This window comes from Lynx canadensis, chromosome B4 (genome assembly GCF_007474595.2).
Source record: "Lynx canadensis isolate LIC74 chromosome B4, mLynCan4.pri.v2, whole genome shotgun sequence".
NCBI classification, from domain to species: domain Eukaryota; kingdom Metazoa; phylum Chordata; class Mammalia; order Carnivora; family Felidae; genus Lynx; species Lynx canadensis.
Genome location: NC_044309.1, coordinates 89,140,992 through 89,162,917, shown reverse-complemented (window position 1 = coordinate 89,162,917; position 21,926 = coordinate 89,140,992). Strand labels below are relative to the sequence as shown.

The 21,926-nt window shown below is 39.5% G+C and overlaps 1 protein-coding gene and 1 long non-coding RNA gene across 7 annotated transcripts in view; one reads left to right on the top strand and one right to left on the bottom strand.

Moving 5' to 3' along the window:
- Window positions 1-21,926, bottom strand: part of LOC115519254 — a 121,471-nt gene that overhangs the window by 73,761 nt on the left and 25,784 nt on the right. For 4 of the 5 annotated variants that reach the window (XR_003970437.1, XR_003970440.1, XR_003970439.1 and 1 more), the window contains exon 2: window positions 21,521-21,581. The exons of the other annotated variant lie outside the window; for it this stretch is intronic. This is a non-coding gene — a long non-coding RNA (uncharacterized LOC115519254). The remainder of the gene's footprint in view (window positions 1-21,520; window positions 21,582-21,926) is intronic. 5 annotated transcript variants of the gene reach the window in all.
- Window positions 1-21,926, top strand: part of CB4H12orf56 (chromosome B4 C12orf56 homolog) — a 114,716-nt gene that overhangs the window by 70,388 nt on the left and 22,402 nt on the right. Inside the window, exons 9-13 of one of the 2 annotated variants that reach the window (XM_030323115.1) lie at window positions 5,395-5,518; window positions 8,472-8,546; window positions 8,843-8,917; window positions 12,210-12,388; window positions 14,898-16,288. In XM_030323115.1, coding sequence (XP_030178975.1) covers window positions 5,395-5,518; window positions 8,472-8,546; window positions 8,843-8,917; window positions 12,210-12,388; window positions 14,898-15,024 — 580 coding nt within the window. In that variant the 3' untranslated portion in view covers window positions 15,025-16,288. Of the gene's footprint in view, window positions 1-5,394; window positions 5,519-8,471; window positions 8,547-8,842; window positions 8,918-12,209; window positions 12,389-14,897; window positions 16,289-21,926 lie in introns of those variants that run through there. The other variant, XM_030323116.1, reaches the window with a different exon arrangement.

Here is a 21,926-nt window from a genome sequence, read left to right as displayed (position 1 = left end):
ACACAGAATCTGAAACAGGCTCCAGGCTCTGAGCAGTCAGCACAGAGCCTGACGCGGGGCTTGAACCCATGGACCGCGAGATCACGACCTGAGCTGAAGTCGGACGCTTAACCGACTGAGCCACCCAGGCGCCCCTATTCATTAACATTTCTTAAGCAACTTGCTATGTGCCAAGGACTATGGGCATACTATACTGTATACCAGGGTGGTCAAACATTTCTGTAGAGGGCCATAGAGTAATCATTTTTGGCTTTTCAGGCCATATAGTCTCTGTTGTAAATACTCAACTTAGCCACTGTAGCAGAAAAACAGTCACAGACAATATATAAATGAATGGGCATAGCTCTGTTCCAATAAAGGAAATTTATAGAATTTCTATTTATAGAAATAGGCTCTGGGTTATTTGGCCTACAGGCCGTAGTTTGTTGACCCTGCTTTACAGTGAACGAGTAAGACACACTCTATTATTTTTTCTATTTTTTTTTTTTTAAGTAATCTCTACATCCAACATGGGGCTCGAACTTTCAACCCCAAGATCAAGAGTCCCATGCTTTACTGATTGAGTCAGTCAGGTGCTCCCTATGTATACTTTTTTTTTTTTTTTGAAGTTCATTTATTCATTTTGACAGAGAGAGAGAGTACAAGTAGGGAAGGGGCAGAGAGAGAGGGAGAGAGAAAGAATCCCAGCAGGCTCTGCACTATAAGCACAGAGCCCAATGTGGGGCTTAAACTCATGAACTCTGAGATCATGACCTAAACCAAAGTTGGCCACTTAACTGACTGAGCCACCCAAGCGTCTCTATACTTCTTTATGTAGTTGATAGAACTGCCATTTCCCCAATCTCCAGGACAGAGATCCAAGATTATTTCTTACATTTCTGTCTTTTGTCACACTGAATTATTGCAGAATCGTTACCCTTTTTATACACTTTTTGGTCCTTACCTTTCTCTGTCCAAGTTGAAAAACCATCACTCTTACTAACCTCTGCTGCAAAGTGTTGTTTTAATTGTTCTTTCTTAATTTGGTTTGGACACATCAGCCTTACTACAGCAAGCCTCTTTCCTGATACGACTAATTATTTTCATGTACATTGGTGCACATATATTGCTATAATACAGTCTGGTTGTAATACTAACTTTTAGATATGCATAGGGTCCAGACGTGTTACCCATAGCATTAATTAGCACAGTAAATGTTTAATATAACTGCATTAGTTTTCTATTACCCTGTAACAAATTACTGCAAACTCAGTGACTTAAAACTCTATTAATTACTTATCCTACAGTTTCTGTGGATCAGGAAATCTGGGCAGAGCTCAGTTGGATCATGTGCTCTGGTTTTCACAAGGCAGTGGTCAAGGCGTTGGCTGGGGCTGCTGTCTCATCTGAGGCTTGGGGTTATCTCCCAAACTCATTTGGGTTTCTGTTGGCCGAATTAATTTCTTTATAGCTGTAAACTCATGATGGTTTGCTTCTTGGCAGGAGACTATCTCTGAGCTCAGGGAAGGCCTAAGCACTCTTTAAAGGGCTCAGCTCGATAATCAGGCTCACCCAGGATAATCTCCCTTTCATTAACTCAAAAGTCAACAAATTAGGAACCTTAATTATGTATGCAAAATCCCTTCACCTTTCTCATCTAACATAACATAATCACAGGAGTAATAGCTTAATATATTCACAGGTCCTGCCCACACTTAAGGGAAAAGGATTATTTAGGGTATATATAAAAGGGGGTAAGATATCTTGGAAGCCATATTAGAATTCTGCCTACCACAATAACATAGACTGCCTTATGAGACCATGAGTTTGCCTTTCAAAGTCTGTATAAAAATATATTACAATGCATTCAAAATTCTTACACTGGAAATAATAACAATCTAAACAATAAAAGTATCACAACTGTTGGCACCGTTTTTTAAGACTGTAATGTCAATCCCGTAAGTCGTCTTTATTTTGGGGATGAAACTACCATATAGATTAAATTTTTTCTATTATTGACCTAGTGGATTTTAAATAGTGTTGGCAGAAGGATTAGATTCCAAATTAAACTCCATTTGAACAAATAAAAAAGCATTTAATCATTTCCGCATTTTCCTCTTAATTTGTTCCTTAAGTAGAGATTTTATTAGTTCAACTCAGTTCTGTGTATTTCTTCTCAAAATGTGCCATAATCCTTTCATATTTTAATACTGTCATGGTTGAATTCATATATTATCACAGCAAGTGACCCAGAATTTGAGTTTCTTCCCTTAGCCCTGGATATATGATACTTTTAAAAGAAGATACTGCTGAAAATAAAGGACTTTAATTAAATGTAATAGAAAATGGAATGCCATTTCAAACTTAATATCAAGAAAAGCTTCTAAATGGAATGTTTTGTTGATTTTGGAAGGATCTTCTAAAAGTAAGGGGCTATTTTAAAACAGCCTGAATAAAACATTAGCAAATATCCTGTAGGACATATCCTACTTTTTTGAGAAGTGTACTGACAAGATTCTTCTTTTGTAGATATGAGAACTGACTTGCTCTTTGAGTTGGAGAAAGGAAGCGAATCCTATTTTATTAAAATTTTGGTTAATCATGAACTTGTAATCATGGTAATGATTTAAGTGATTGTAAAAAGGCTAAGAAGCCTCAGGGCGCCTGGGTGGCTCAGTTGGTTAAGATCAGACTTCTGCTCAGGTCGTCATCTCACAGTTTGTGAGTTTGAGCCCAGCCTGCTTCGGATTCTGTGTCTCTCTCTCTCTCTGCCCCTCTCCTACTCATGCTCTGTCTCTCAAAAATGAATAAATGCTAAATTTTTTTTTTAATTTAAGATAAAAAAAAGATTATGAAGCCTCAAATATTACCAAGCAGGGATTTTTTTAGTCTCCTTTATTCCATTACAAAGAGAATGCTTATGGTTATAGAGGATTTTTATATAGTCCTAGCTGTAAATTCTTTTACTATTCCCGTCTGTCAAAGCTACTCTGGCACTGTCTTCAGTTAGGCAAGTGATTTTCCTAATAGCCTGCCTTCAGCTCCTTTTTAACCATATATGGATTGCATGACACACATGAAGATGGTGTTACCAAACCTATCTCCTCAGAATCCTTGCTTTGGATTGTGATTTTTTTTTTTTTGCCCTTTTATTTTCAAATAATAGTGTGTATTATTCAAATGTGTAGTAACAATTTAAGTGAGTTATTAGTGTAGATTAATGGATAGTACACCACTTTGGAAAGCAAAACACTTAAAGTTTAATACTAGTTTTATTAACTAACAGTCTTCAGTGGAATAGTAAGCCTTTGAAATGCTTTGTTAAAAAAATAATTCTATCCTCATGCACTGTTTTCGGGAATATAAACTGGTGTAGCTACTCTGGAAAACAGTATGGAGGTTCCTCAAAAACCTAAAAATATAAGTACCATATGATCCAGTAATTCTACTTCTTGGTATTTATCCAAAGAAAATGAAAACAATAATCCGAAAAGATATATGCACTATAATTACTGCAGCATTATTTACAATACCAAGATATGGAACCAACCTAAAGATCCATCAGTAGGTGCGTGAATAAAGAAGAGGTTATATATATACATATATATTATACTGGAATACTACTCAGCCATAAAAAGAATGAAATCTTGCCATTTTTAACAATATGGATAGACTTAGAGGGCATTATCCTAAGTAAAATAAGTCAGACAAAGACAAATACCGTATGATTTCACTTACATATGGAAACTTTAAAACAAAACAAATGAAGAAACACAAAAAACAACAAAAAGAGAAACTGAGTTGTAAATACAGAGAAGAAACTAGTGGTTGCGGGATGGAAGGGGGGGATGGGTAAAATAGGTGAAGGGGATTAAGAGGTACAAATTTCTGGCTATAAAATAAATAAGTCATGGGGATGAAAAGTATGGCATAGGGAACATAGTTAATCATATTATAGTAACTTTGTATGGTGACAGATGGTAACTATACTTATCGTGGTGAGCATTTGATGGTGCATATAATTGCTGAATCATTATGTTGTACACCTGAAGCTAATATGTTAACTGTATTTCAACCCAAAAATTTTATAAAGGGTTCTAGAGTCAAAAAAATCTGTGTTCAAACATGCATTTTAAGAAGTGTTTCATATGGTGGTTTCTTTGTCTCAGAGATATACAATGCATGTGAGCCTATTAAAGCCTCTGAGAAGTCCAGTAGTAAAGATATGCAATGAATTTGGTTTAACCAAGTATTTACTATGCCTCTTTCAAACAAATAATCTATTTTTTTTTACTATAATATTTCCTGGAATTAATAGGCCATAAAAAGTCCTTTGGTGGGGGGAGGGAGGGGGAAGCCCTTTGGGAAATACTGATTCAACTGAACTCACCCAAATTTCCCTTAAGTCCAGACTTACTAAGCTTCCTAAGCTTTGGGAACTTCTAGACCTATACTTGCTTTGAGCCAAAAGACAAAGAAATTATATTTTGAATTAAATTTTTTATCACTACTTAATTGTCTGCATGTCCAAGGCTCCAAAAGTTCAGTCAGAGAATGGTCTGCAATGTTTTATACTTTTTTAAAAAAATGATATGCATGTGTCACATACACGTTTTTTTTTTATTTATTTATTTTTTTTATATATATATGAAATTTATTGACAAATTGGTTTCCATACAACACCCAGTGCTCATCCCAAAAGGTGCCCTCCTCAATACCCATCACCCACCCTCTCCTCCCTCCCACCCCCCATCAACCCTCAGTTTGTTCTCAGTTTTTAAGAGTCTCTTATGCTTTGGCTCTCTCCCACTCTAACCTCTTTTTTTTTTTTTTTCCTTCCCCTCCCCCATGGGTTCCTGTTAAGTTTCTCAGGATCCACATAAGAGTGAAACCATATGGTATCTGTCTTTCTCTGTATGGCTTATTTCACTTAGCATTACACTCTCCAGTTCCATCCACGTTGCTACAAAAGGCCATATTTCATTCTTTCTCATTGCCACGTAGTATTCCATTGTGTATATATACCACAATTTCTTTATCCATTCATCAGTTGATGGACATTTAGGCTCTTTCCATAATTTGGCTATTGTTGAGAGTGCTGCTATCACATGTGTTTTTTTTTTTAAAGTTTATTTATTTTGAGAGAGAGAGAGCACAAAAATGGGGAAGGGGCAGAGAGAGAGAGAGAGAGAGAATCCTTAGCAGACTCTACACCACCAGCGCAGAGTCTGATGTGGGGCTTGAACCCACAAACCATGAGATAATGACCAGAGCCGAAGTCAAACACTTAACTAAGTCACCCAGGTGCCTTAATGCTTTATACTTTTAAATGTAATTATATTCAGTGTCTGCAAACTTGGCTTTACTATTTTTCTTTTCAAACTTTATTTATTAATTGCCTTTTATTTTTTTTAGGGGAGCATTATTTAATCTTTTGGTAATATTAATTAGTGAACCTCAGATTCCAAAATCTTGTCCTGTGTTTGATATCCAGTTGGTGGCTGATTCAACTTTAGTTGAGATGTCTTTTGATGCTGAGGTAAGATGATAAGATAAGAATTTGGGGGTAGACTAAATATAATATATAGGGGTGCTCTGGATTTCTGTCTTCTAATGTAGACCATGACATGGTAGAGGATATAAATATAATTCAGAGTAAATATTTTACCATTAACCTCAAAACTTAGATAGCTAGTCTATCAATATTAATACATCCATTTTAGATGTTTTAAGTATGTATACTAAGGAAAATAATTAGTATTCAGCATGTATTAGATAAACCTGCTTATTTGTCTCTACACAAAATATTTATGTATATGTTAATTCCATAGTAGGGTCTAATGGTAAAAAAGCACTCTCATTAAGAGATTTTAGGGTTAACTCTCTTGCTTTAGTTTATCATCTCCTTAGCTATCTAAGTAGTGCAAACTCAGTGAGAATTACTTGTTTTTCTAAAGTTTTACTAAAACATTAGAAATATCAAACTACCTAGAAAGCACATATCCTGAGAGAATAAATCAGTTTATTACTAGTTTATTTCAAGCAGAACAACACATAATTTTTTTTAAAGGATGGGACATAGGGGTGCCTGGGTGACTCAGTCAGTTGAGTGTCTGACTCTTGATTTCAGCTCTGGTCATGATCTCATGGTTTGTGGGATCGAGCCCCATGTCAGGCTCTGTACTGACAGTGTGGTTCCTGTTTGGGATTCTCTCTCTCTCTCTCTCTCTCTCTCTCGGTCCCTCCCTCACTCATGTTCTCTCTCCCACTCTCTCAAATAAACTTAAAAAAAAAAAGGATGGGACATGATTTGATAGTTCTTAAACATATAGTTTTGTTTTAGAAAACTCTTACATGTATTCATTCACTCAATAAATATTTGTTGAAAATCTGTTATGAGCTAAATAGTGTGCTAGCCTGTGGGGGTACAAACAAGAAGCAAAACAGATACAACATGTGCCCTTATTGGTTTATAGTCTGGTTAGAGAGACAAATGTTAATTAAATATAACATGAATATAATATTCATATGTCTGAATATTATAAGTCTATAATGGAGTGTCTATAATACCATCTTTAACAGTGGAGTGAGTGGATCAGGGATTAAAGAGTGGGATAGAAGCAAGACTCAGGCAGGGCTAAGAAGTTAGTGCAGGAGTCCAGGTGAGGAACGATAATAGGACAGAGGGATGCTATCCTTGACCCCTGAAATGAGACCAGGCTTCTTTTTAGAGCTCTCCTAACTTCCTATTCTCTTCTTTCACAGCCCTTGTCTCAGTTAGCAACTACACATTTATTTATTTATTTGATTGTTAGATTATTGTTTGTTCTCCACTACCTTCCATGAGGTATTACCCATGTCCCTGTTGCTACCCATTGTATCCCCAACACTTAGTATAGGGTCTGATGCATATTTGTTGAATAAATTAATGAAGAAAAGGGATGGTAGTTGTAAAGAGGATAGATTCCAGTAATTTTTAGGAAATTGCACTCATAGGTTGACGTGAAAATAAACTGTGAGGATTAGATGAATTTTAGATTCTGGCCAGGGTGTCAAATAAGAATTACAGCAAGAAGAATAGGTTCAAAGGGGAAATAATGAAGGGCACCTGGGTGGTTCAGTCAGTTACCTGTCTGTCTTTGGCTCAGGTCATGAGCCTGAGGTTTGTGGTTCGAGCCCCGTGTTGGGCTCTGTGCTGACAGCTCAGAGCCTGGAGCCTGCTTTGGATTCTGTGTGTCCCTCTCTCTCTGCCCCTCCCTGGTCGTGCTCTGTCTCTCTTTTTCTTAAAAATAAACATTTTAAAAAAATTTTTTAAAGGGGGGGAAATAATGAGCTTGGTTTGGGATTAGTTGACTGGATTGCCATTGGCATTTTTTTATATTAAATATAATTTATTGTCAAATTGGTTTCCATACAACACCCAGTGCTCATCCCAACCAGGTGTCCTCCCAATGCCCATCACCCACTTTCCCCTCTCTCCCACCCTGGCATTTCCATATAAAAATATCTAGTGGGCAGAATAGATAGGTCTGAGTTTCCTGATTTTGAACTTGGTGATCTTTTGCACGCAGGCTATTCGTGAAGATCATATAAATTTTGGTTCCAAGGTCTAACAGTGTGAAATTTCAAACTGGAGCTCGTTCTTGCAAAGAATACTGTCAGGGAAAATGTGTTGGCCTATAGCATGCCCACACAGTTCTCATGCACCAAGTGCTAAAAGACAGCCTCACTAACTGGAGTTCTTGAGAGCAAAAACAAAAGTCTCTAAGCCCTATATATACCCATTTTACAGAGGGAGTTGTAGTTCACGTTGCGCATAAGGCTAAATTTCCCAGAGAATCTCCCACCTTAATTCTAGGGGGCATATTTTCAATACTCGAAAGGATGTAGGGTTGTTGATCTGAATGATTTTGCAAATCAAGTGTGCAGTTTTTTGGGTGTTAGTATTCTGTGGGCCATTGTATCTTCTTTCCCTGACCCACTTTCTTAGAAATTCTCTAATGTGTAGTCTTTTTTGACAATAAATTATATTTAAAAAAAAAAAACTTTAAAAAATATATACTTTTTAATTTTAGAAAGACTGAGAGAAAAAGAGAATGAGCATGAGTAGGGGAGAGGGGTGGGGTGGGGGGGGAGGAAGGGAGGGAGGGAGGGAGGGAGGGAGGGAGAGAGAGAGAGAGAGAGAGAGAGAGAGAGAATCTTAAGCAGGCTCCATGCTCAGTGCAGAACCACAATTCTGGGATCATGACCTGAGCCAAAATCAAGACTTGGCTCAATCAAGGTTGAGCCACCCAGGCACTCCAAGTAGTCTTTTTATGAGAGCGTTTTTTTTTTGAGAATGACTGAACCAAGCATAATAGGAAAAATAACCACACTAATTATACTTTCTGTTAATCAAAAATTCTTTTATAAGTATCTAAAGGTAACCAGGAGAAATTACCATTTTCTGGCTCTGCCAGTGATATTGCATTGACTATTATTTAAAATTCTAGTTACAGAACCTTATCAAGGAATATACAGATACAGCTACGGCACTTTTATATGAGATATTTCTTGTCTTTCAGCAGGTATGATATATATTATTATACATATTATATTGTATGATTGTTATATATATCATATGACTATTATATTTCTGTGATTATATATCAAATGATTAACAATATATCTTTAATATGCTTGTATTAGAGGTGGTCTCCAAAATTGTCTGACTTAAATGATACTACTTTTGCTCTTAAGTATTCATCAGCTTATTTTCCTAAATACTGATTTCATCAATCAAGATAAGATGTATTTGAGAATGAATATCATGTACAACTCAAACTTCATGAACATAACTTGTTTATTTCTGTGAGTCTTTTAGGGAAGTCTTGGATTGGGACCAGAAGAGTTTGCCATTAGCTGGATGATGTCCTTCCTACAAAGTCGTCCTCCCTTCGTAAGTACCGAGAAGCAAAAACGAAAGCACCACTCGCAGTTAATTATACCGGTGCTCCAGTGCTTAATTAATAAAACACAAATTTTCTCTATAAGTAGTCACAATTATGAAATAGAAGCAAAATGTAAATCTGATGATTTTATTATTTAATTAAGGTAAAGCGTTTTTTAATATTTGGGGCCTGAGTGCTTACAGGACTGAAATTATATCTTGTGTTTTTAAGTTTTTAAAATATGTATTTATTTTGAGAGAAAGCGTACACGTGCAGGCATGAGCAGGGGAGGGGCAGAGTGAGAGGGGGACAGAAAATCCCAAGCAGGGGCTCAATCCCACCACCGTGAGATCATGACCTGAGCCAAGATCAAGAGTTGGACGCCTAACCAACTGAACCACCTAGTTGCCCCTAAAATGGTATCTTAAATATGATCTTTACTTCATGAAAAACCTAAAATATATCCTGTAGAAAACAGAACACATTAAAATATTGGCTGTATATGTAAGTGAAAAAATGAACATTTGTCTTAAACAGCAAGTATGAGTTGGCGAGTATGAATTAATACTTGGGATCACTGGGGCACTCTGTCCTGTCAGCCACCATCCTTGTCCCTAGTACCACTGACTCTCTCCTTGGTAGTACAATCACATCTACATAGTCTGTCCTACCTTCCCACCAGACTGGTTGGAGGGATCTATTTTAAAAAATCTGATTATGTCATGTTTTGCTTTAAATTTCTCATAATACAAATCAGAACCACACTGAGATACCACCTCACGTCAGTCGGAGTGGCTAAGATGAACAAATCAGGAGACTATAGATGCTGGAGAGGATGTGGAGAAACGGGAACCCTCTTGCACTGTTGGTGGGAATGCACACTGGTGCAGCCGCTCTGGAAAACAGTGTGGAGGTTCCTCAGAAAGTTAAAAACAGACCTACCCTATGACCCAGCAATAGCACTGCTAGGAATTTACCCAAGGGATACAGGAGTACTGATGCATAGGGGCACTTGTACCCCAATGTTTATAGCAGCACTGTCAACAATAGCCAAATTATGGAAAGAGTCTAAATGTCCATCAACTGATGAATGGATAAAGAAGATGTGGTTTATATATACAATGGAATACTACTTGGCAATGAGGAAGAATGAAATCATGCCTTTTGCTGCAACGTGGATGGAACTGGAAGGTATTATGCTGAGTGAAATAAGTCAATTAGAGAAGGACAGATATCATATGTTTTCACTCATATGTGGATCTTCAGAAACTTAGCAGAAGCCCATGGGTGAAGGGAAGGGGAAAAATTGTTATAAACAGAGAGGGAAACAGAGAGGGAGGGAGGCAGGCAAACCACAAGAGACTCTAAAATACGGAGAACAAACTGAGGGTGGGTGAGAGGGAAAATGGGTGATGGGCACTGAGAAGGGCACTTGTTGGGATGAGCACTAGGTGTTGTAGGTAAGCCAATCTGGCAATAAATTATGTTTAAAAAATAAAAATCGGGGCGCCTGGGTGGCGCAGTCGGTTAAGCGTCCGACTTCAGCCAGGTCACGATCTCGCGGTCCGTGAGTTCGAGCCCCGCGTCAGGGTCTGGGCTGATGGCTCGGAGCCTGGAGCCTGTTTCCGATTCTGTGTCTCCCTCTCTCTCTGCCCCTCCCCGTTCATGCTCTGTCTCTCTCTGTCCCAAAATAAATAAAAAACGTTGAAAAAAAAAATAAAAATCATAGAAGTAGATTAAAACAAAAAAAAATAAATCTCTCATAGTAAAGAGATGGCATGGGGCCCCTGGGGGGCTCAGTCAGTTAAGCCTCTGAATCTTAATTTCAGGTCAGGTCATGATTTCACAGTTGTGACATGGAGCCCTGTGTCAGGCTCTGCGCTGACAGTGCAGAGCCTGCTTGGGGTTCGCTGTCTCCCTCTCTCTCTGCCCCTCCCCTATTTGTTCTCTCTCTCTCTCTCAAAATAAATTAAAAAAATAAAGTTAGAAGAGCCTGGCTGTCTCAGTCAGCCAAGCGTCCCACTTTGGCTTGGCTCAAGGTTCATGGGTTTGAGCCCATGATGAGCAGCATCAATAGAAAAGGCAATACCTTTATTGCTACTAATTTAATGGGCATGCAAAGGGACCTGCTCATTAGAGCTTGAAAGGACACTAGTGTTCCTTTCTGTTCTTATAGTAGCTTAACTAACTGAGCCACCCAAGTGCCCCTTTGGGGGGTGTGTGTGTTTAAGTAATCTCTACACCCAACATGGGGCTTGAACTCATGATCCCGAGATCAAGAGTCACATGCTCTACCAACTGAGCCAGCCAGGCTTCCTTGGTTGGTTGTAAATGACTTTTGTGTGTGTGTGTGTGAGAAGCAGGAATTCAAGAAGTTTACATTATTGCTACTATTTCCATTTTCATTGCCCCGTCAGAAATGATCGCAGACATAGTCTCAATGAAAACCCCAGCTAGGGGCGCCTGGGTGGCTCAGTCAGTTAAGCGTCTGACTTCGGCTCAGGTCGTGATCTTGTGGTCCGTGAGTTCGAGCCCCGCGTCGGGCTCTGTGCTGACAGCTCAGAACCTGGAGCCTGCTTCTGATTCTGTGTCTCCCTCTCTCTCTGACCCTCCCCCCATTCATGTTCTGTCTCTCTCTGTCTCAAAAGTAAACGTTAAAAAAAAAATTAAAGAAAAAAAAAAGAAAACCCCAGCTAACAGTGACATCAACATCACTTGTTTGTGTCAAGCCTGGTTTTCCTGGGTTTCTCACTTGGTGTTTGTCAACGTATTGTCTGTGGAACAAAGCCATGGGAATTGTTTATGGTAAATACCTTGAGGCGGGCCTTAGGATTCCACATGTCTAGTGAGCTGCCTAGGTGATTTTTATGCATACTAAATTTTGAGAACTACAGCCTTGGAGGAACCCTCTTTGAAAGTTACAGGAAATTCATTTCTGTGGGCCATTTGTTCTTCACAACAGAAGAGAAGAAAAGACTATCTTCTCTCCTGGAGGAAGCCACAGGCCTTTCCAAGCTCCTCTTCTGTCCCCATTCCTGCTTCCAATGTTCTCCTTTTAGATTAGAACCAAATTTCCTTGATGGTCAGCATTTATTCTGATCCTGCTTGAAGGGGGTGATCGGTAAACCCAACTGGTCTACGGTCTGGCGTTCTCTGAGTACCATTTCAGTGAGAAACAGTGCAGTATTGGTGTAAGGGCGGTGAGGACTTCAGCCTACTTGTATAGGTGAGGCCCCAGCTGAAACAGGTGCCTTATGGGTGGCATGCAGTCTACATTGTCACTGTTTTTTTCTTGTTTAGATCACGTTCCTGGCCAGTATTGTGAAACAGGTGGTAAAGGGGCTTGGAGCTTCATTTCAGCCGCTAAGTCCCAGCCAAGCCGTTCTGCTGTATCAGCAGTTTTACATCCTCAAGAGCTGCCTGCAGTACAGCCAGACTTTAGCTGAGTATATTAGGAATGACTACAGAGAAGAATTCAGGTAAGGAAAATCTGAATCTCATCTTCTTTCTGCAACATGGCCCGATATTTAGAAGATGGAAGTGATGAGGGCAATTCTAATTTTGTTTTTAGTAATATTTCACTTTGATCCGTGGTAAAGTAGGATTTGGGGGAGCTCTTAAACCACTGCCAGTGGAAGTGTATTCCCAGGCTAGCAGAGACTAAGGAAACCTCAAAGTCTCTTTGAAGAGCCGAGTCTCCCTCATTGTCTTTGTTGCAGCCAGTGAGCGCCTCACGGAAGTAGTAATGATTTTAACATGCTGTGAGTAATTAAGAGTAACAAACCCTACTGAAGGGGATGATAAATTAGGGAGTGTGAATTTAACGGTGCATTGGGAAAAAAGCAATTGATAAAGGAGAAACAGTTAATGAGTGTGGTTATTATTGTCTGTTTCCTTTACCCCTCTCTTGCTCAGTAACAAAACAGTAAGGGAGAGGAATAAAAGCGCTGGTTTCATCAGTCAGCTTGTTCTGCGCCTCAGGGGTTCCTACTTCTATTTATAGGCTGGCAGCCGCTCAGCTCTGCATTAGCACCTATCAAGGAAAAAACCCAGCTTGTGTCTGACTTAAGATGAAAAGGGTGCAGCAGGCACAGCTTTGCTACCAGTTTGGTTGCAGACATGAAAGGATGTGGAGGCATACATTATGTTAGATTGGCTTTTTAAAAATTTTCAGCCCAATTTGTGGACCCTGGTTTTCCTCCGTGTGGTTTTACACCATAGGTCCCACTCTGGCTTCTATAAAACGGTTTTCTTTGGCCTGTCTGAATTGGTCCACAAAGCTTAATTTTTTTCTGTTTTTTGTTTTTTTTAACGTTTACTTATTTTTGAGAGACAGACAGAACACAAGTGGGGGAGGGGCAGAGAGAGAGGGAGAGAGAATCCGAAGCAGGCTCCATGCTCTGCGCTGTCAGCGCAGGGCCTGGTGCCCGGCTCCAACTCACAAACCATGAGATCATGAGCTGAGCGAAGTCAGAAGCTTAACCTGCTGAGCCACACAGGTGCCCCCTCAGTTATTTTTTAAGGTATAGCATGAAATTCACCATTTTGAAGTGTGCAATTCAGTGGCTTTCAATACATTTCACAATGTTGTGCAACCATTACCACTATCTACTTGCAGAATATTTTCATTACCTCCAAAGAAACTTGGTACCCTTTAAGCAGTCACAACCCATGCTCCCCTCCCCCCACCCCTGGTGACCACTAATCTGCTTTCTCTCTTTGTGGATTTGTCTATCCAGGACATTCCATATCAACAGAATCATACAATATATGGCCTTTTGTGTCTGGCTTCTTTCACTTAGCATAATGTTTTCGAGGTGCATGCATGTTGTAGCATGTATCACACAACCCAATTTTTAAATGATTAGCTACGCACATTTAAAAATCTGCCAAAATGGCGTCACATTCCTGCATGACAAGAGTTGGCCGGAGCTCAGCAGCAGCTGCCCTCTGGCATACTCCGTTAGTGTGCTACTTGCCTCCTCTCTACTCTTAGCCGACCCTCCTCCTAATCGGTTACCTGTGGGCATTTAGGTTTGTGACCCTTGTTGTAAAGTAGTGATTTTCAATTTGCATGCATTAGAATCACCAGAGTAACTGAAAAAGTACCGACACTCAGGTGTCACATGCAGACCTTCTGTTCATTTTGTCTGCAGTGGATCCTGGGTTTTGACATTGAAAAACAACAACAACAAAAAAAACAACAAAGACTCCCCCAGATGATTCTAATGTGCACCCAGGGTTCAGAACCTATCTTTTTTTTTTTTTTTAATTTTTTTTTTTCAACGTTTATTTATTTTTGGGACAGAGAGAGACAGAGCATGAACGGGGCAGGGGCAGAGAGAGAGGGAGACACAGAATCGGAAACAGGCTCCAGGCTCTGAGCCGTCATCCCAGAGCCTGACGCGGGGCTCGAACTCACGGACCGCGAGATCGTGACCTGGCTGAAGTCGGACGCTTAACCGACTGCGCCACCCAGGCGCCCCCAGAACCTATCTTTTAAGCCATCAGGGGAGGGCTAACGGTTTTCTCCTTCTCTTTCTTCCCTTGGCTTTTCCCAAACTTTCGCAGAGGCCATGGGGATGAATCCTACTCTTCCCTCCTGACTGGGGCCTCCAGGTCACCACAACTTGACCCTTTCGTTTCAACTTCCTGTGTGTTGTCTGAGGAAACCAGAACAAGACACTCAGCACACACTGTGGTGAGGACAGTCCTGGCTTCCCTAGTAATGCCTTCAGAATGGATACATTGTAAATGAAATTCACTTCCTTTGCTGAATGAAGTGTCTCAGTCAGCTGAAAGGCACCCATAGCAGAGATGTTCTAGGTCACAAACAGGGGAGTTCAGACCACTGCGGATACTGGCTGAGTCTTAGGTTTAGACCCCCATCCCCAACAGCCCTATGCCCAGTGAGTATGTGCATACTGCTGCGAGCAATGTGAAAATTCTTGCTTTTAAAGCTATTTTGTTTCTTTTCATGACTTGCAGGTACTTTATTCACATGCCAGCCTTGGAAAAAAGGCTCCCATTGTGGTATCCTATTACCCAACCTACCACTCAACTTTTTCATGAAGTTCTGAAATTGGTTGAACAGAAACAATGTGCGGAACGTTAATAAGACTCTCAAATGTTAATCAGGAGTCAACCTAATATTTACGAGAAGACTTAAAATTTTGACTTATTTAATATCTGGCTATCCCTGTGTCTTACAAACAGATTTTATTTAAAGGTTCCATCAATACCCGTAAGAGAAGTCTTTAAATAGTCGTTTTTCTGCCACAAAAAAATCAACTTTAAATACGATGACATACGTAAAGTGATATTAAAAAATGAGTGTTCCTCTCAAAAGAAGTTTCTAAAAATAAAAAACTATAAAGAAAACAGAGGCCTGTGGAGAGTAAATGTAGAAAGTGCAACCTGATGAGTTTGTTGATGTGACAATGGAGAGTGGTGTGAACCCACTGAAATACCCAAAGATAAACCATGTGGGGACTAGAAATTGCAAGGTGGTCATGAGAGAAATGCTGAGCAATAGATAGACACCCCTGTCTACCTGTAAAAATCCCAGTGAAGTAAGTATTCACCAGAGAAAGAGCAGAACACAGGCACAGCTAGAAGAAAGGTCAGTTCTTCATTTATCATGGGGAAGGAAGCTTGGGCTTTCTTCACAATTAAATGCATTCGGGTGCTCAGTTTCAGGCACTCATGGGCTAGTGTGAGACTCTCATAGAGTCTCTGTGAAAGAGAAATTGTCTTTAAGCAGTTATGGCTCTCCCAACCATTTAAAAAAATGTCTTCACTTTATCTTATGGCAATAAACTAATCCAACAAAAACTCAACTTTGGTGTCACTGTGAGCTGTTGAACTTGGAATTCTAAGAACTTAGGAAGTGGGTTCTCTATTTTGACTTATCATGCCTTGAAAGAGGATCTGAGAAAAACCCCCAAAAAGAGCCCGCAAGCCAGATTTTTCTGTGCTGTGCATTAGAGAGAGAATTAAACTCACTGAAGACATCTTATTACTGGTTGTGGCTGAGCCATTAACCAGGTATTTGACCTTAAACAAGGCAGGTCTCCTTTCTGGGCTTCCTCTGCTATGTGGAAGGGTGAGACAAGATGTTCTCCAAGCTCTTATCCAGCTCTAAACATTCTCTGCCTGTGACAACATGCTTCTTAACACTCTGTGATGGGGTAGTGCATTTCTCTGTATCCAGCTCAATGGGTGATTTCACGTTGATTCCAAATAATCCTGCTTTCTTTGGACCGAACGTTTCTCTTTCAGCTGTCACCAGCATCACCCCACAAAGCATCCAAGGCTCCTCCACTATCATCCATCAAAGACTACAAGACTTCTAGTTTCTAGGAGGTGGAGATGGGGGGGGGGGCGGGGGCGGGCAGAATGGTGTTTATGAATGTCCTGCGCTTTTAGATGAGGGATTGCTCCCAAAAGACAGTCAGTCAGAAGAAGCTGAAAAGATTCTTGGGATAAATGCAAGCAATACTTCAAACTGGACTAATGATGGACAGTGGGTTGACTGACCCCTGGTGAAGGGTGGAACCCACAGAATGACAACAAGAGGATGATCAGCTCTGCCTCAGCTTCTACACAGTGCCCCAGCTCTGGGCTAAGTGCTGGCTCCTGAGAGGGCCTGGGATTCTCTCCTGCATGTCTTAGACAGGTGCTTGAAGGGCTCCTTTCTCCCACTCACTGTTCTCTTTTCTCTAAGAGTATACTTAATCTCTGGGAGCCAAAGCTCTGTCAGAATGCATCTGAATCTCTCCATGTAGGACTATGTCAGTGGCATTTTTGAAAGCTAATGGTTGAATAATTTGTCATTCTGATTTTCTTATGACATTTGTCTATGCGTGTGCACAGTGTGGGAGGGCAACCCCAAAATTAATACATACTTTAAACGGTTATCTTTCCACAATTCTTTCCTACTGTGTTTTTTGCATTAATGCCAAAGCCAAGAAAATCACTAAATAATCCATCTCTGTAAGTAATCAGACACATTTGACCAATTAAATATTGACTTCAACTACAAAATAATTACTTTTAGGAAGTCTAATTGTAGAAACATTTTGAATATGAAAATCACATATATAACTTTTTACAAATACAAAGGATCACCAAAAAAGCAAGCACATAAAGCTAGTTTTCAGGCTGGGCTCAAAATTCTAGACTCTTTGACCACTTTTATAACACAGGCATTGCCATTTATCACCTGCACTAAGAGTAAACTCACAGTAATCAGCTCTACCGTTACACATGCACACACACACATATAATAGGGGGAAGAGCATGGGTTTTGAGGCCAAAATGGTTGAGTTTAAATCTTAGCTCTGCAGCAGTTTTGGACATTGGGAAGTTACTTAACATCTCTAAGCTTCAGTCAAAACAAAGATAATACAACCTATCCCACTGGATTGTTAGGAGATTTTAATGCAAAGATGTTTGTAATGAACATATCATGGTATGTGGCATGTAGTAAGGATTCGGTACATAGTATTTATTATTATTACCATTATTATTACTAAAATAACATTGAAGCTGGCTGAGAACTTACAGACTAATAAGTACTGGCCCTTAAAAAAATAAGTACTGACTTTATTTTTTTTTTTTTTTGCACCAATGTGGGGAATAGCTACTATACTAGTTCCTCTACTCAGAGACCCCCTGATCAATATAGTATTGAAGAACAGATTAATTTAGTTATTTTTTAAATGTTTATTTATTTATTTTGAGAGAGAGAGGGAGAGAGCGTGGAAGTGCAAATGGGGGAGGGACAGGGAGAGAGGAAGAGAGAGATTCCCAAGCAGGCTTTGCTTGTGCAGAGCCCAATGCAGGACTCCAACTCACAAACTGAGAGATCATGACCTGAGCCAAGATTGAGAGTCAGACGCTTCACTGACTGAGCCACCCAGGGGCCCCAGATTCACGAGCTTATTAAATAAAAAATTCAATTTTCCATTAGTAGGAGTGTGATTTAATTGACAAGTGACTATTTCTATTGCTTACCACCAGGAATAGTTGGCTCTAATTGACACTGTTAATATAAGAGCTATGTGGGAAATACTCTTCCCAAGGGTAGACAGAAAGCTTTTTAGTTATGGAAACTTTTGTCAGCCTTTGTCTTACACAACTAAGCACTAACGGATCAAACTGATATACTGTATTTATAGAGTTCCTAATTGATTCACACGTAGTGTTCACTTTAATGAAATCTAGGTAACCTAGAAACTATGTAAAGAGGGAGAAGCTTGAATACCCTATAATTGATAACACATTTTACATGCTTCCATATTGAATCTCACTCATGGGCAGTATCACTTCTAATAGTGTATAAGAATGCTTGAGAGTACAGTAATAAATGTGCTCTGAGGCATTTGATAAAAGTGGTCAAAGCTTGTTGACTAGTGATAAGCTCCAACCTGTGACATTATATATTCTTTCTCTGAGGTTAGACTCACTTGTTTTATAGTTAATATTTTTGTAGCATAGAGAAGTTCAGTGATGATTATAGAAGGGAATATGGAAATTTTTGAAGAAATTGATGGGAATTTTTGAGAAACTTTTAATAGTATTGACTATCTGATTTCTTTTTGTTCAGTGTATCTACTTGTAAAATGCAATGCTGGCTTGTAAGGTCCCCTTGGACTTGGGTTTCTCCAGAAGGGAGACAGTCGGCAATTCTCCATCCAATCAGACCAAGCACTCTTGTATCTGCATATCTGTGTATGAGGTCTGAAGCTTTTCTCGTTTGGAAGCAGCAGGACTCCTTGGCTAGAGATCTTGGTAGTATGACTTTGTGGCTTAAAGTTCAGATGCTAGATCAGAAAGACCTTGTTTTCATTCCTCCTTGCCTACTTTCTTGTCACCATCCCTGTGGCAGGTTAGTTAACCTCTTTCAGAATTTCCATTTTATCAACTGTAAGATAACAAAAAGCCTACCTTAAGGGTTTTTGTGAATATTTATTCATTCATATATAAAGACATAATTCTGTGGCTACTATGTACTGGGATGAACCATATGATATTGCCATTTCAAGTTCAAAATTGTCGATATCCATAATTTCATATGGTTCAAACAAAAACCCTTTAACAAACTGTAGCTATTATCCTAACAGAAATACTAACTTGCTTGATGAACTTATACTTTAAATATTTACCATTTATTCTAATTTCCCAGATAGCAGGACACTTTGTTATAACCTGGCTTATTTTTGCAGTTTTGGTAAACCTCAAACCATCTAGTTCAATTACAAATTATTGAGGAAGCATAACATACTTCAACATGTTCAAATAAAATTTTATATTTGCTTCTTGCATCACCCCAAATAAAAAATGTTCTTCTACAGTCTTCTCAGTGAATGGTATTTCATTCATCCCACTGCTCAAAAGAGAAACCTGAGAACCTCTGTGTTTTCTCCTTTCTTTTCACTCACCCAATGCAACCTATCAGCAGTGCTTACTAGAGATGCCTTCAAAATATATTTGGAATCTACTGACTTCCCAGAATTACAGCTTTCACCCTGTCCAAGCCTCCAGCACCTACTGCAACAGCCTATTTATTTAGTCTCCTTGTTTTCACCCTTGACCCCTTTCTCTAAGGCAAGAGTGATCTTTTCAACAAGAGAATTAATACATTTATGATTTAAAAACTTCCTATTACCCAGGATGAAATCCAAAGTCCTTAATGGCTTTCAGGGCCCTTCATGACCTGGCCTCTGACTAATTCTGTGACCTAACCCAATTGGTCTCCTCACTTACTTCTCCCCAAACACACTGGACTTTGCGCATTGCTTTAAATCCCCAAGTCCCTTCAAGCCCTGGAAACTTGCACTAGCAAATCCTTGTCCCCCAGATCTTCAAGTGTTACTTCAAATAGGGCTTCTCTGATCACTCCAAAGTAGCCTCCTACCCACCTACATCACATCATAATGGATTTGTTTCCTGGGTATTTTTGCAATGTCAGAATTCAAGAATGTAAGCTGTTTGAGGGTCTGGCCTTCATTTGTCCTATTCAATATGATAACCCAGCAACTGGAATGGTGCCCGGCACAGTGTGTGAAGGAAAGGACTCAGAAAATGGGCGAAGGAGGCCAAGAGAGGCAACAGCACCAGCCCCAGTGCTCACCTCCCATCAAAATCCTGAGAGACCCCAAGGGAGGCCTGTACGAGAACCACCCGGCCAATCTACAGAATTGTGAGATACAATAAAAGACTGGATTTTTTCCCAGTTTTATAGTAAGAGTATAACTGAGAAAACTGTAAGATATTTACAAGCGTACCATGTGATGATTTCACGTGCCTATACACTGTGAAAGGATTTCTCCCCACCCACCCATCTTCTCACATATTCACCTTTTGTTTTTTAAATTTTTTTATGTTTATTTATTTTTGAGAGAGAGAGAGAGAGAGAGAGAGAGAGAGAGAGACAGCATGCAAGCGAGGGAGGGGCAGAGAGAGGGAGACACAGAATCAGAAGGCTCCAGGCTGTCAGCACAGAGCCTGATGCAAGGCTCAAATCCACGAACTGTGAGATCATGACCCGAGCCGAAGTTGGATGCTTAACCAACTGAACCACCCAGGCGCCCTCATATTCACCTTTTTTTTTTTTTTTTTTTACATTTATTCATTTTTGAGAGACAAAGAGAGACAGAGCACAAGCAGGGGAGGGGCAGAGAGAGAGGGAGACACAGAATCTGAAACAGGCTCCAGGCTCCGAGCTGTCAGCACAGAGCCCAACATGGGGCTCAAACCCACAAACAGCGACATCATGACCCGAGCCGAAGTCGGATGCTTAACCGACTGAGCCACCCAGGCGCCGCCCCCCCACCCCCGCCATATTCACCTTTTTTAATGAGAATATTTAAATTCTACTTTCCTAGCAAGTTTCATTTATACAATACAGTATTATCAACTATAGTCACCATGTTATACATTAGATTCTCACACTTTCTTCATCTTACAACTAAAAATTTGTACCCTTGGGGCACCTGAGTGGCTCAGTCAGTTAAGCATCTGACTTCAGCTCAGGTCATGATCTCAGGGTTCATGGGTTTGAGTCCTGAGTTGGGCTCTGTGCTGACAGCTCAGAGCCTGGAGCCTGCTTTAGATTCTGTGTCTCCCTCTCTCTCTGCTCCTCCCCCACTCACACTATCTCTCTCTCAAAAATATACATTAAAAAAAATCAAAAAATAAATAAAATAAAAGTTTGTACCCTTGAAAATTTGGAGAGGTAGTCCTCTCCCTCTGCCTATTCTCCCCTGTTCCCTAGCCCCTGGCAAGCACTTTCTACTCTGTTTCTATGAGCTCAACTTTGTTTTGTTTTTAAATAAAGGGTTGTTTTAAGCTTCTGAGTTTTAGATTCTTTGGGTTTTTTTTTTAATTTATTTTTTCACACCCAAAGTATTTTATTTTTGTTTTTGTACTTTACAGAAACTTTATTTTCAAATAGGATACATGATGCAGATAAAAACTTAAATACAAATATTTACGTAGTATTAAGTACCCTACCCATTCTCACTAATCTTCATTTGTTATCAATCATTAATTAATCTAATCCTTGCTATTTTACCAAAATTCAACAGAAAAATAATCAAGCTCACCTTCACAGGAAAGAACTCGTTTATTTTTCCAGTGTTTCCCGCTTTCTTTTCCTTTCCTTACCTAGAAGAATGATAGAAATTCATATCACAGTGTGATGCTGCTGGTATGAATAAAAAACCTTTCACAGCCATCAGCAGTTTCCCTGCTGGCCAGCTTCTAAGTCTCTCCTACTCCCCACTGAGTGGTTTACTAAATAGCAATAGATAAAACAATCAACATTTTCATTTATTTTAAATAAACTTACACATTATGTCAATGTTAGGGCAATTCCAAATTAAGTAATGTACCACAGTCAGGTACTCTAACTAGCTGAAGTGTTTCACTTGTCTGTATGTTTTTGCTATTTTTTCCTACTTTGTTAAAATCATATAAATTTTCCCTTTTGTCACTGTAAATGGATTCAAT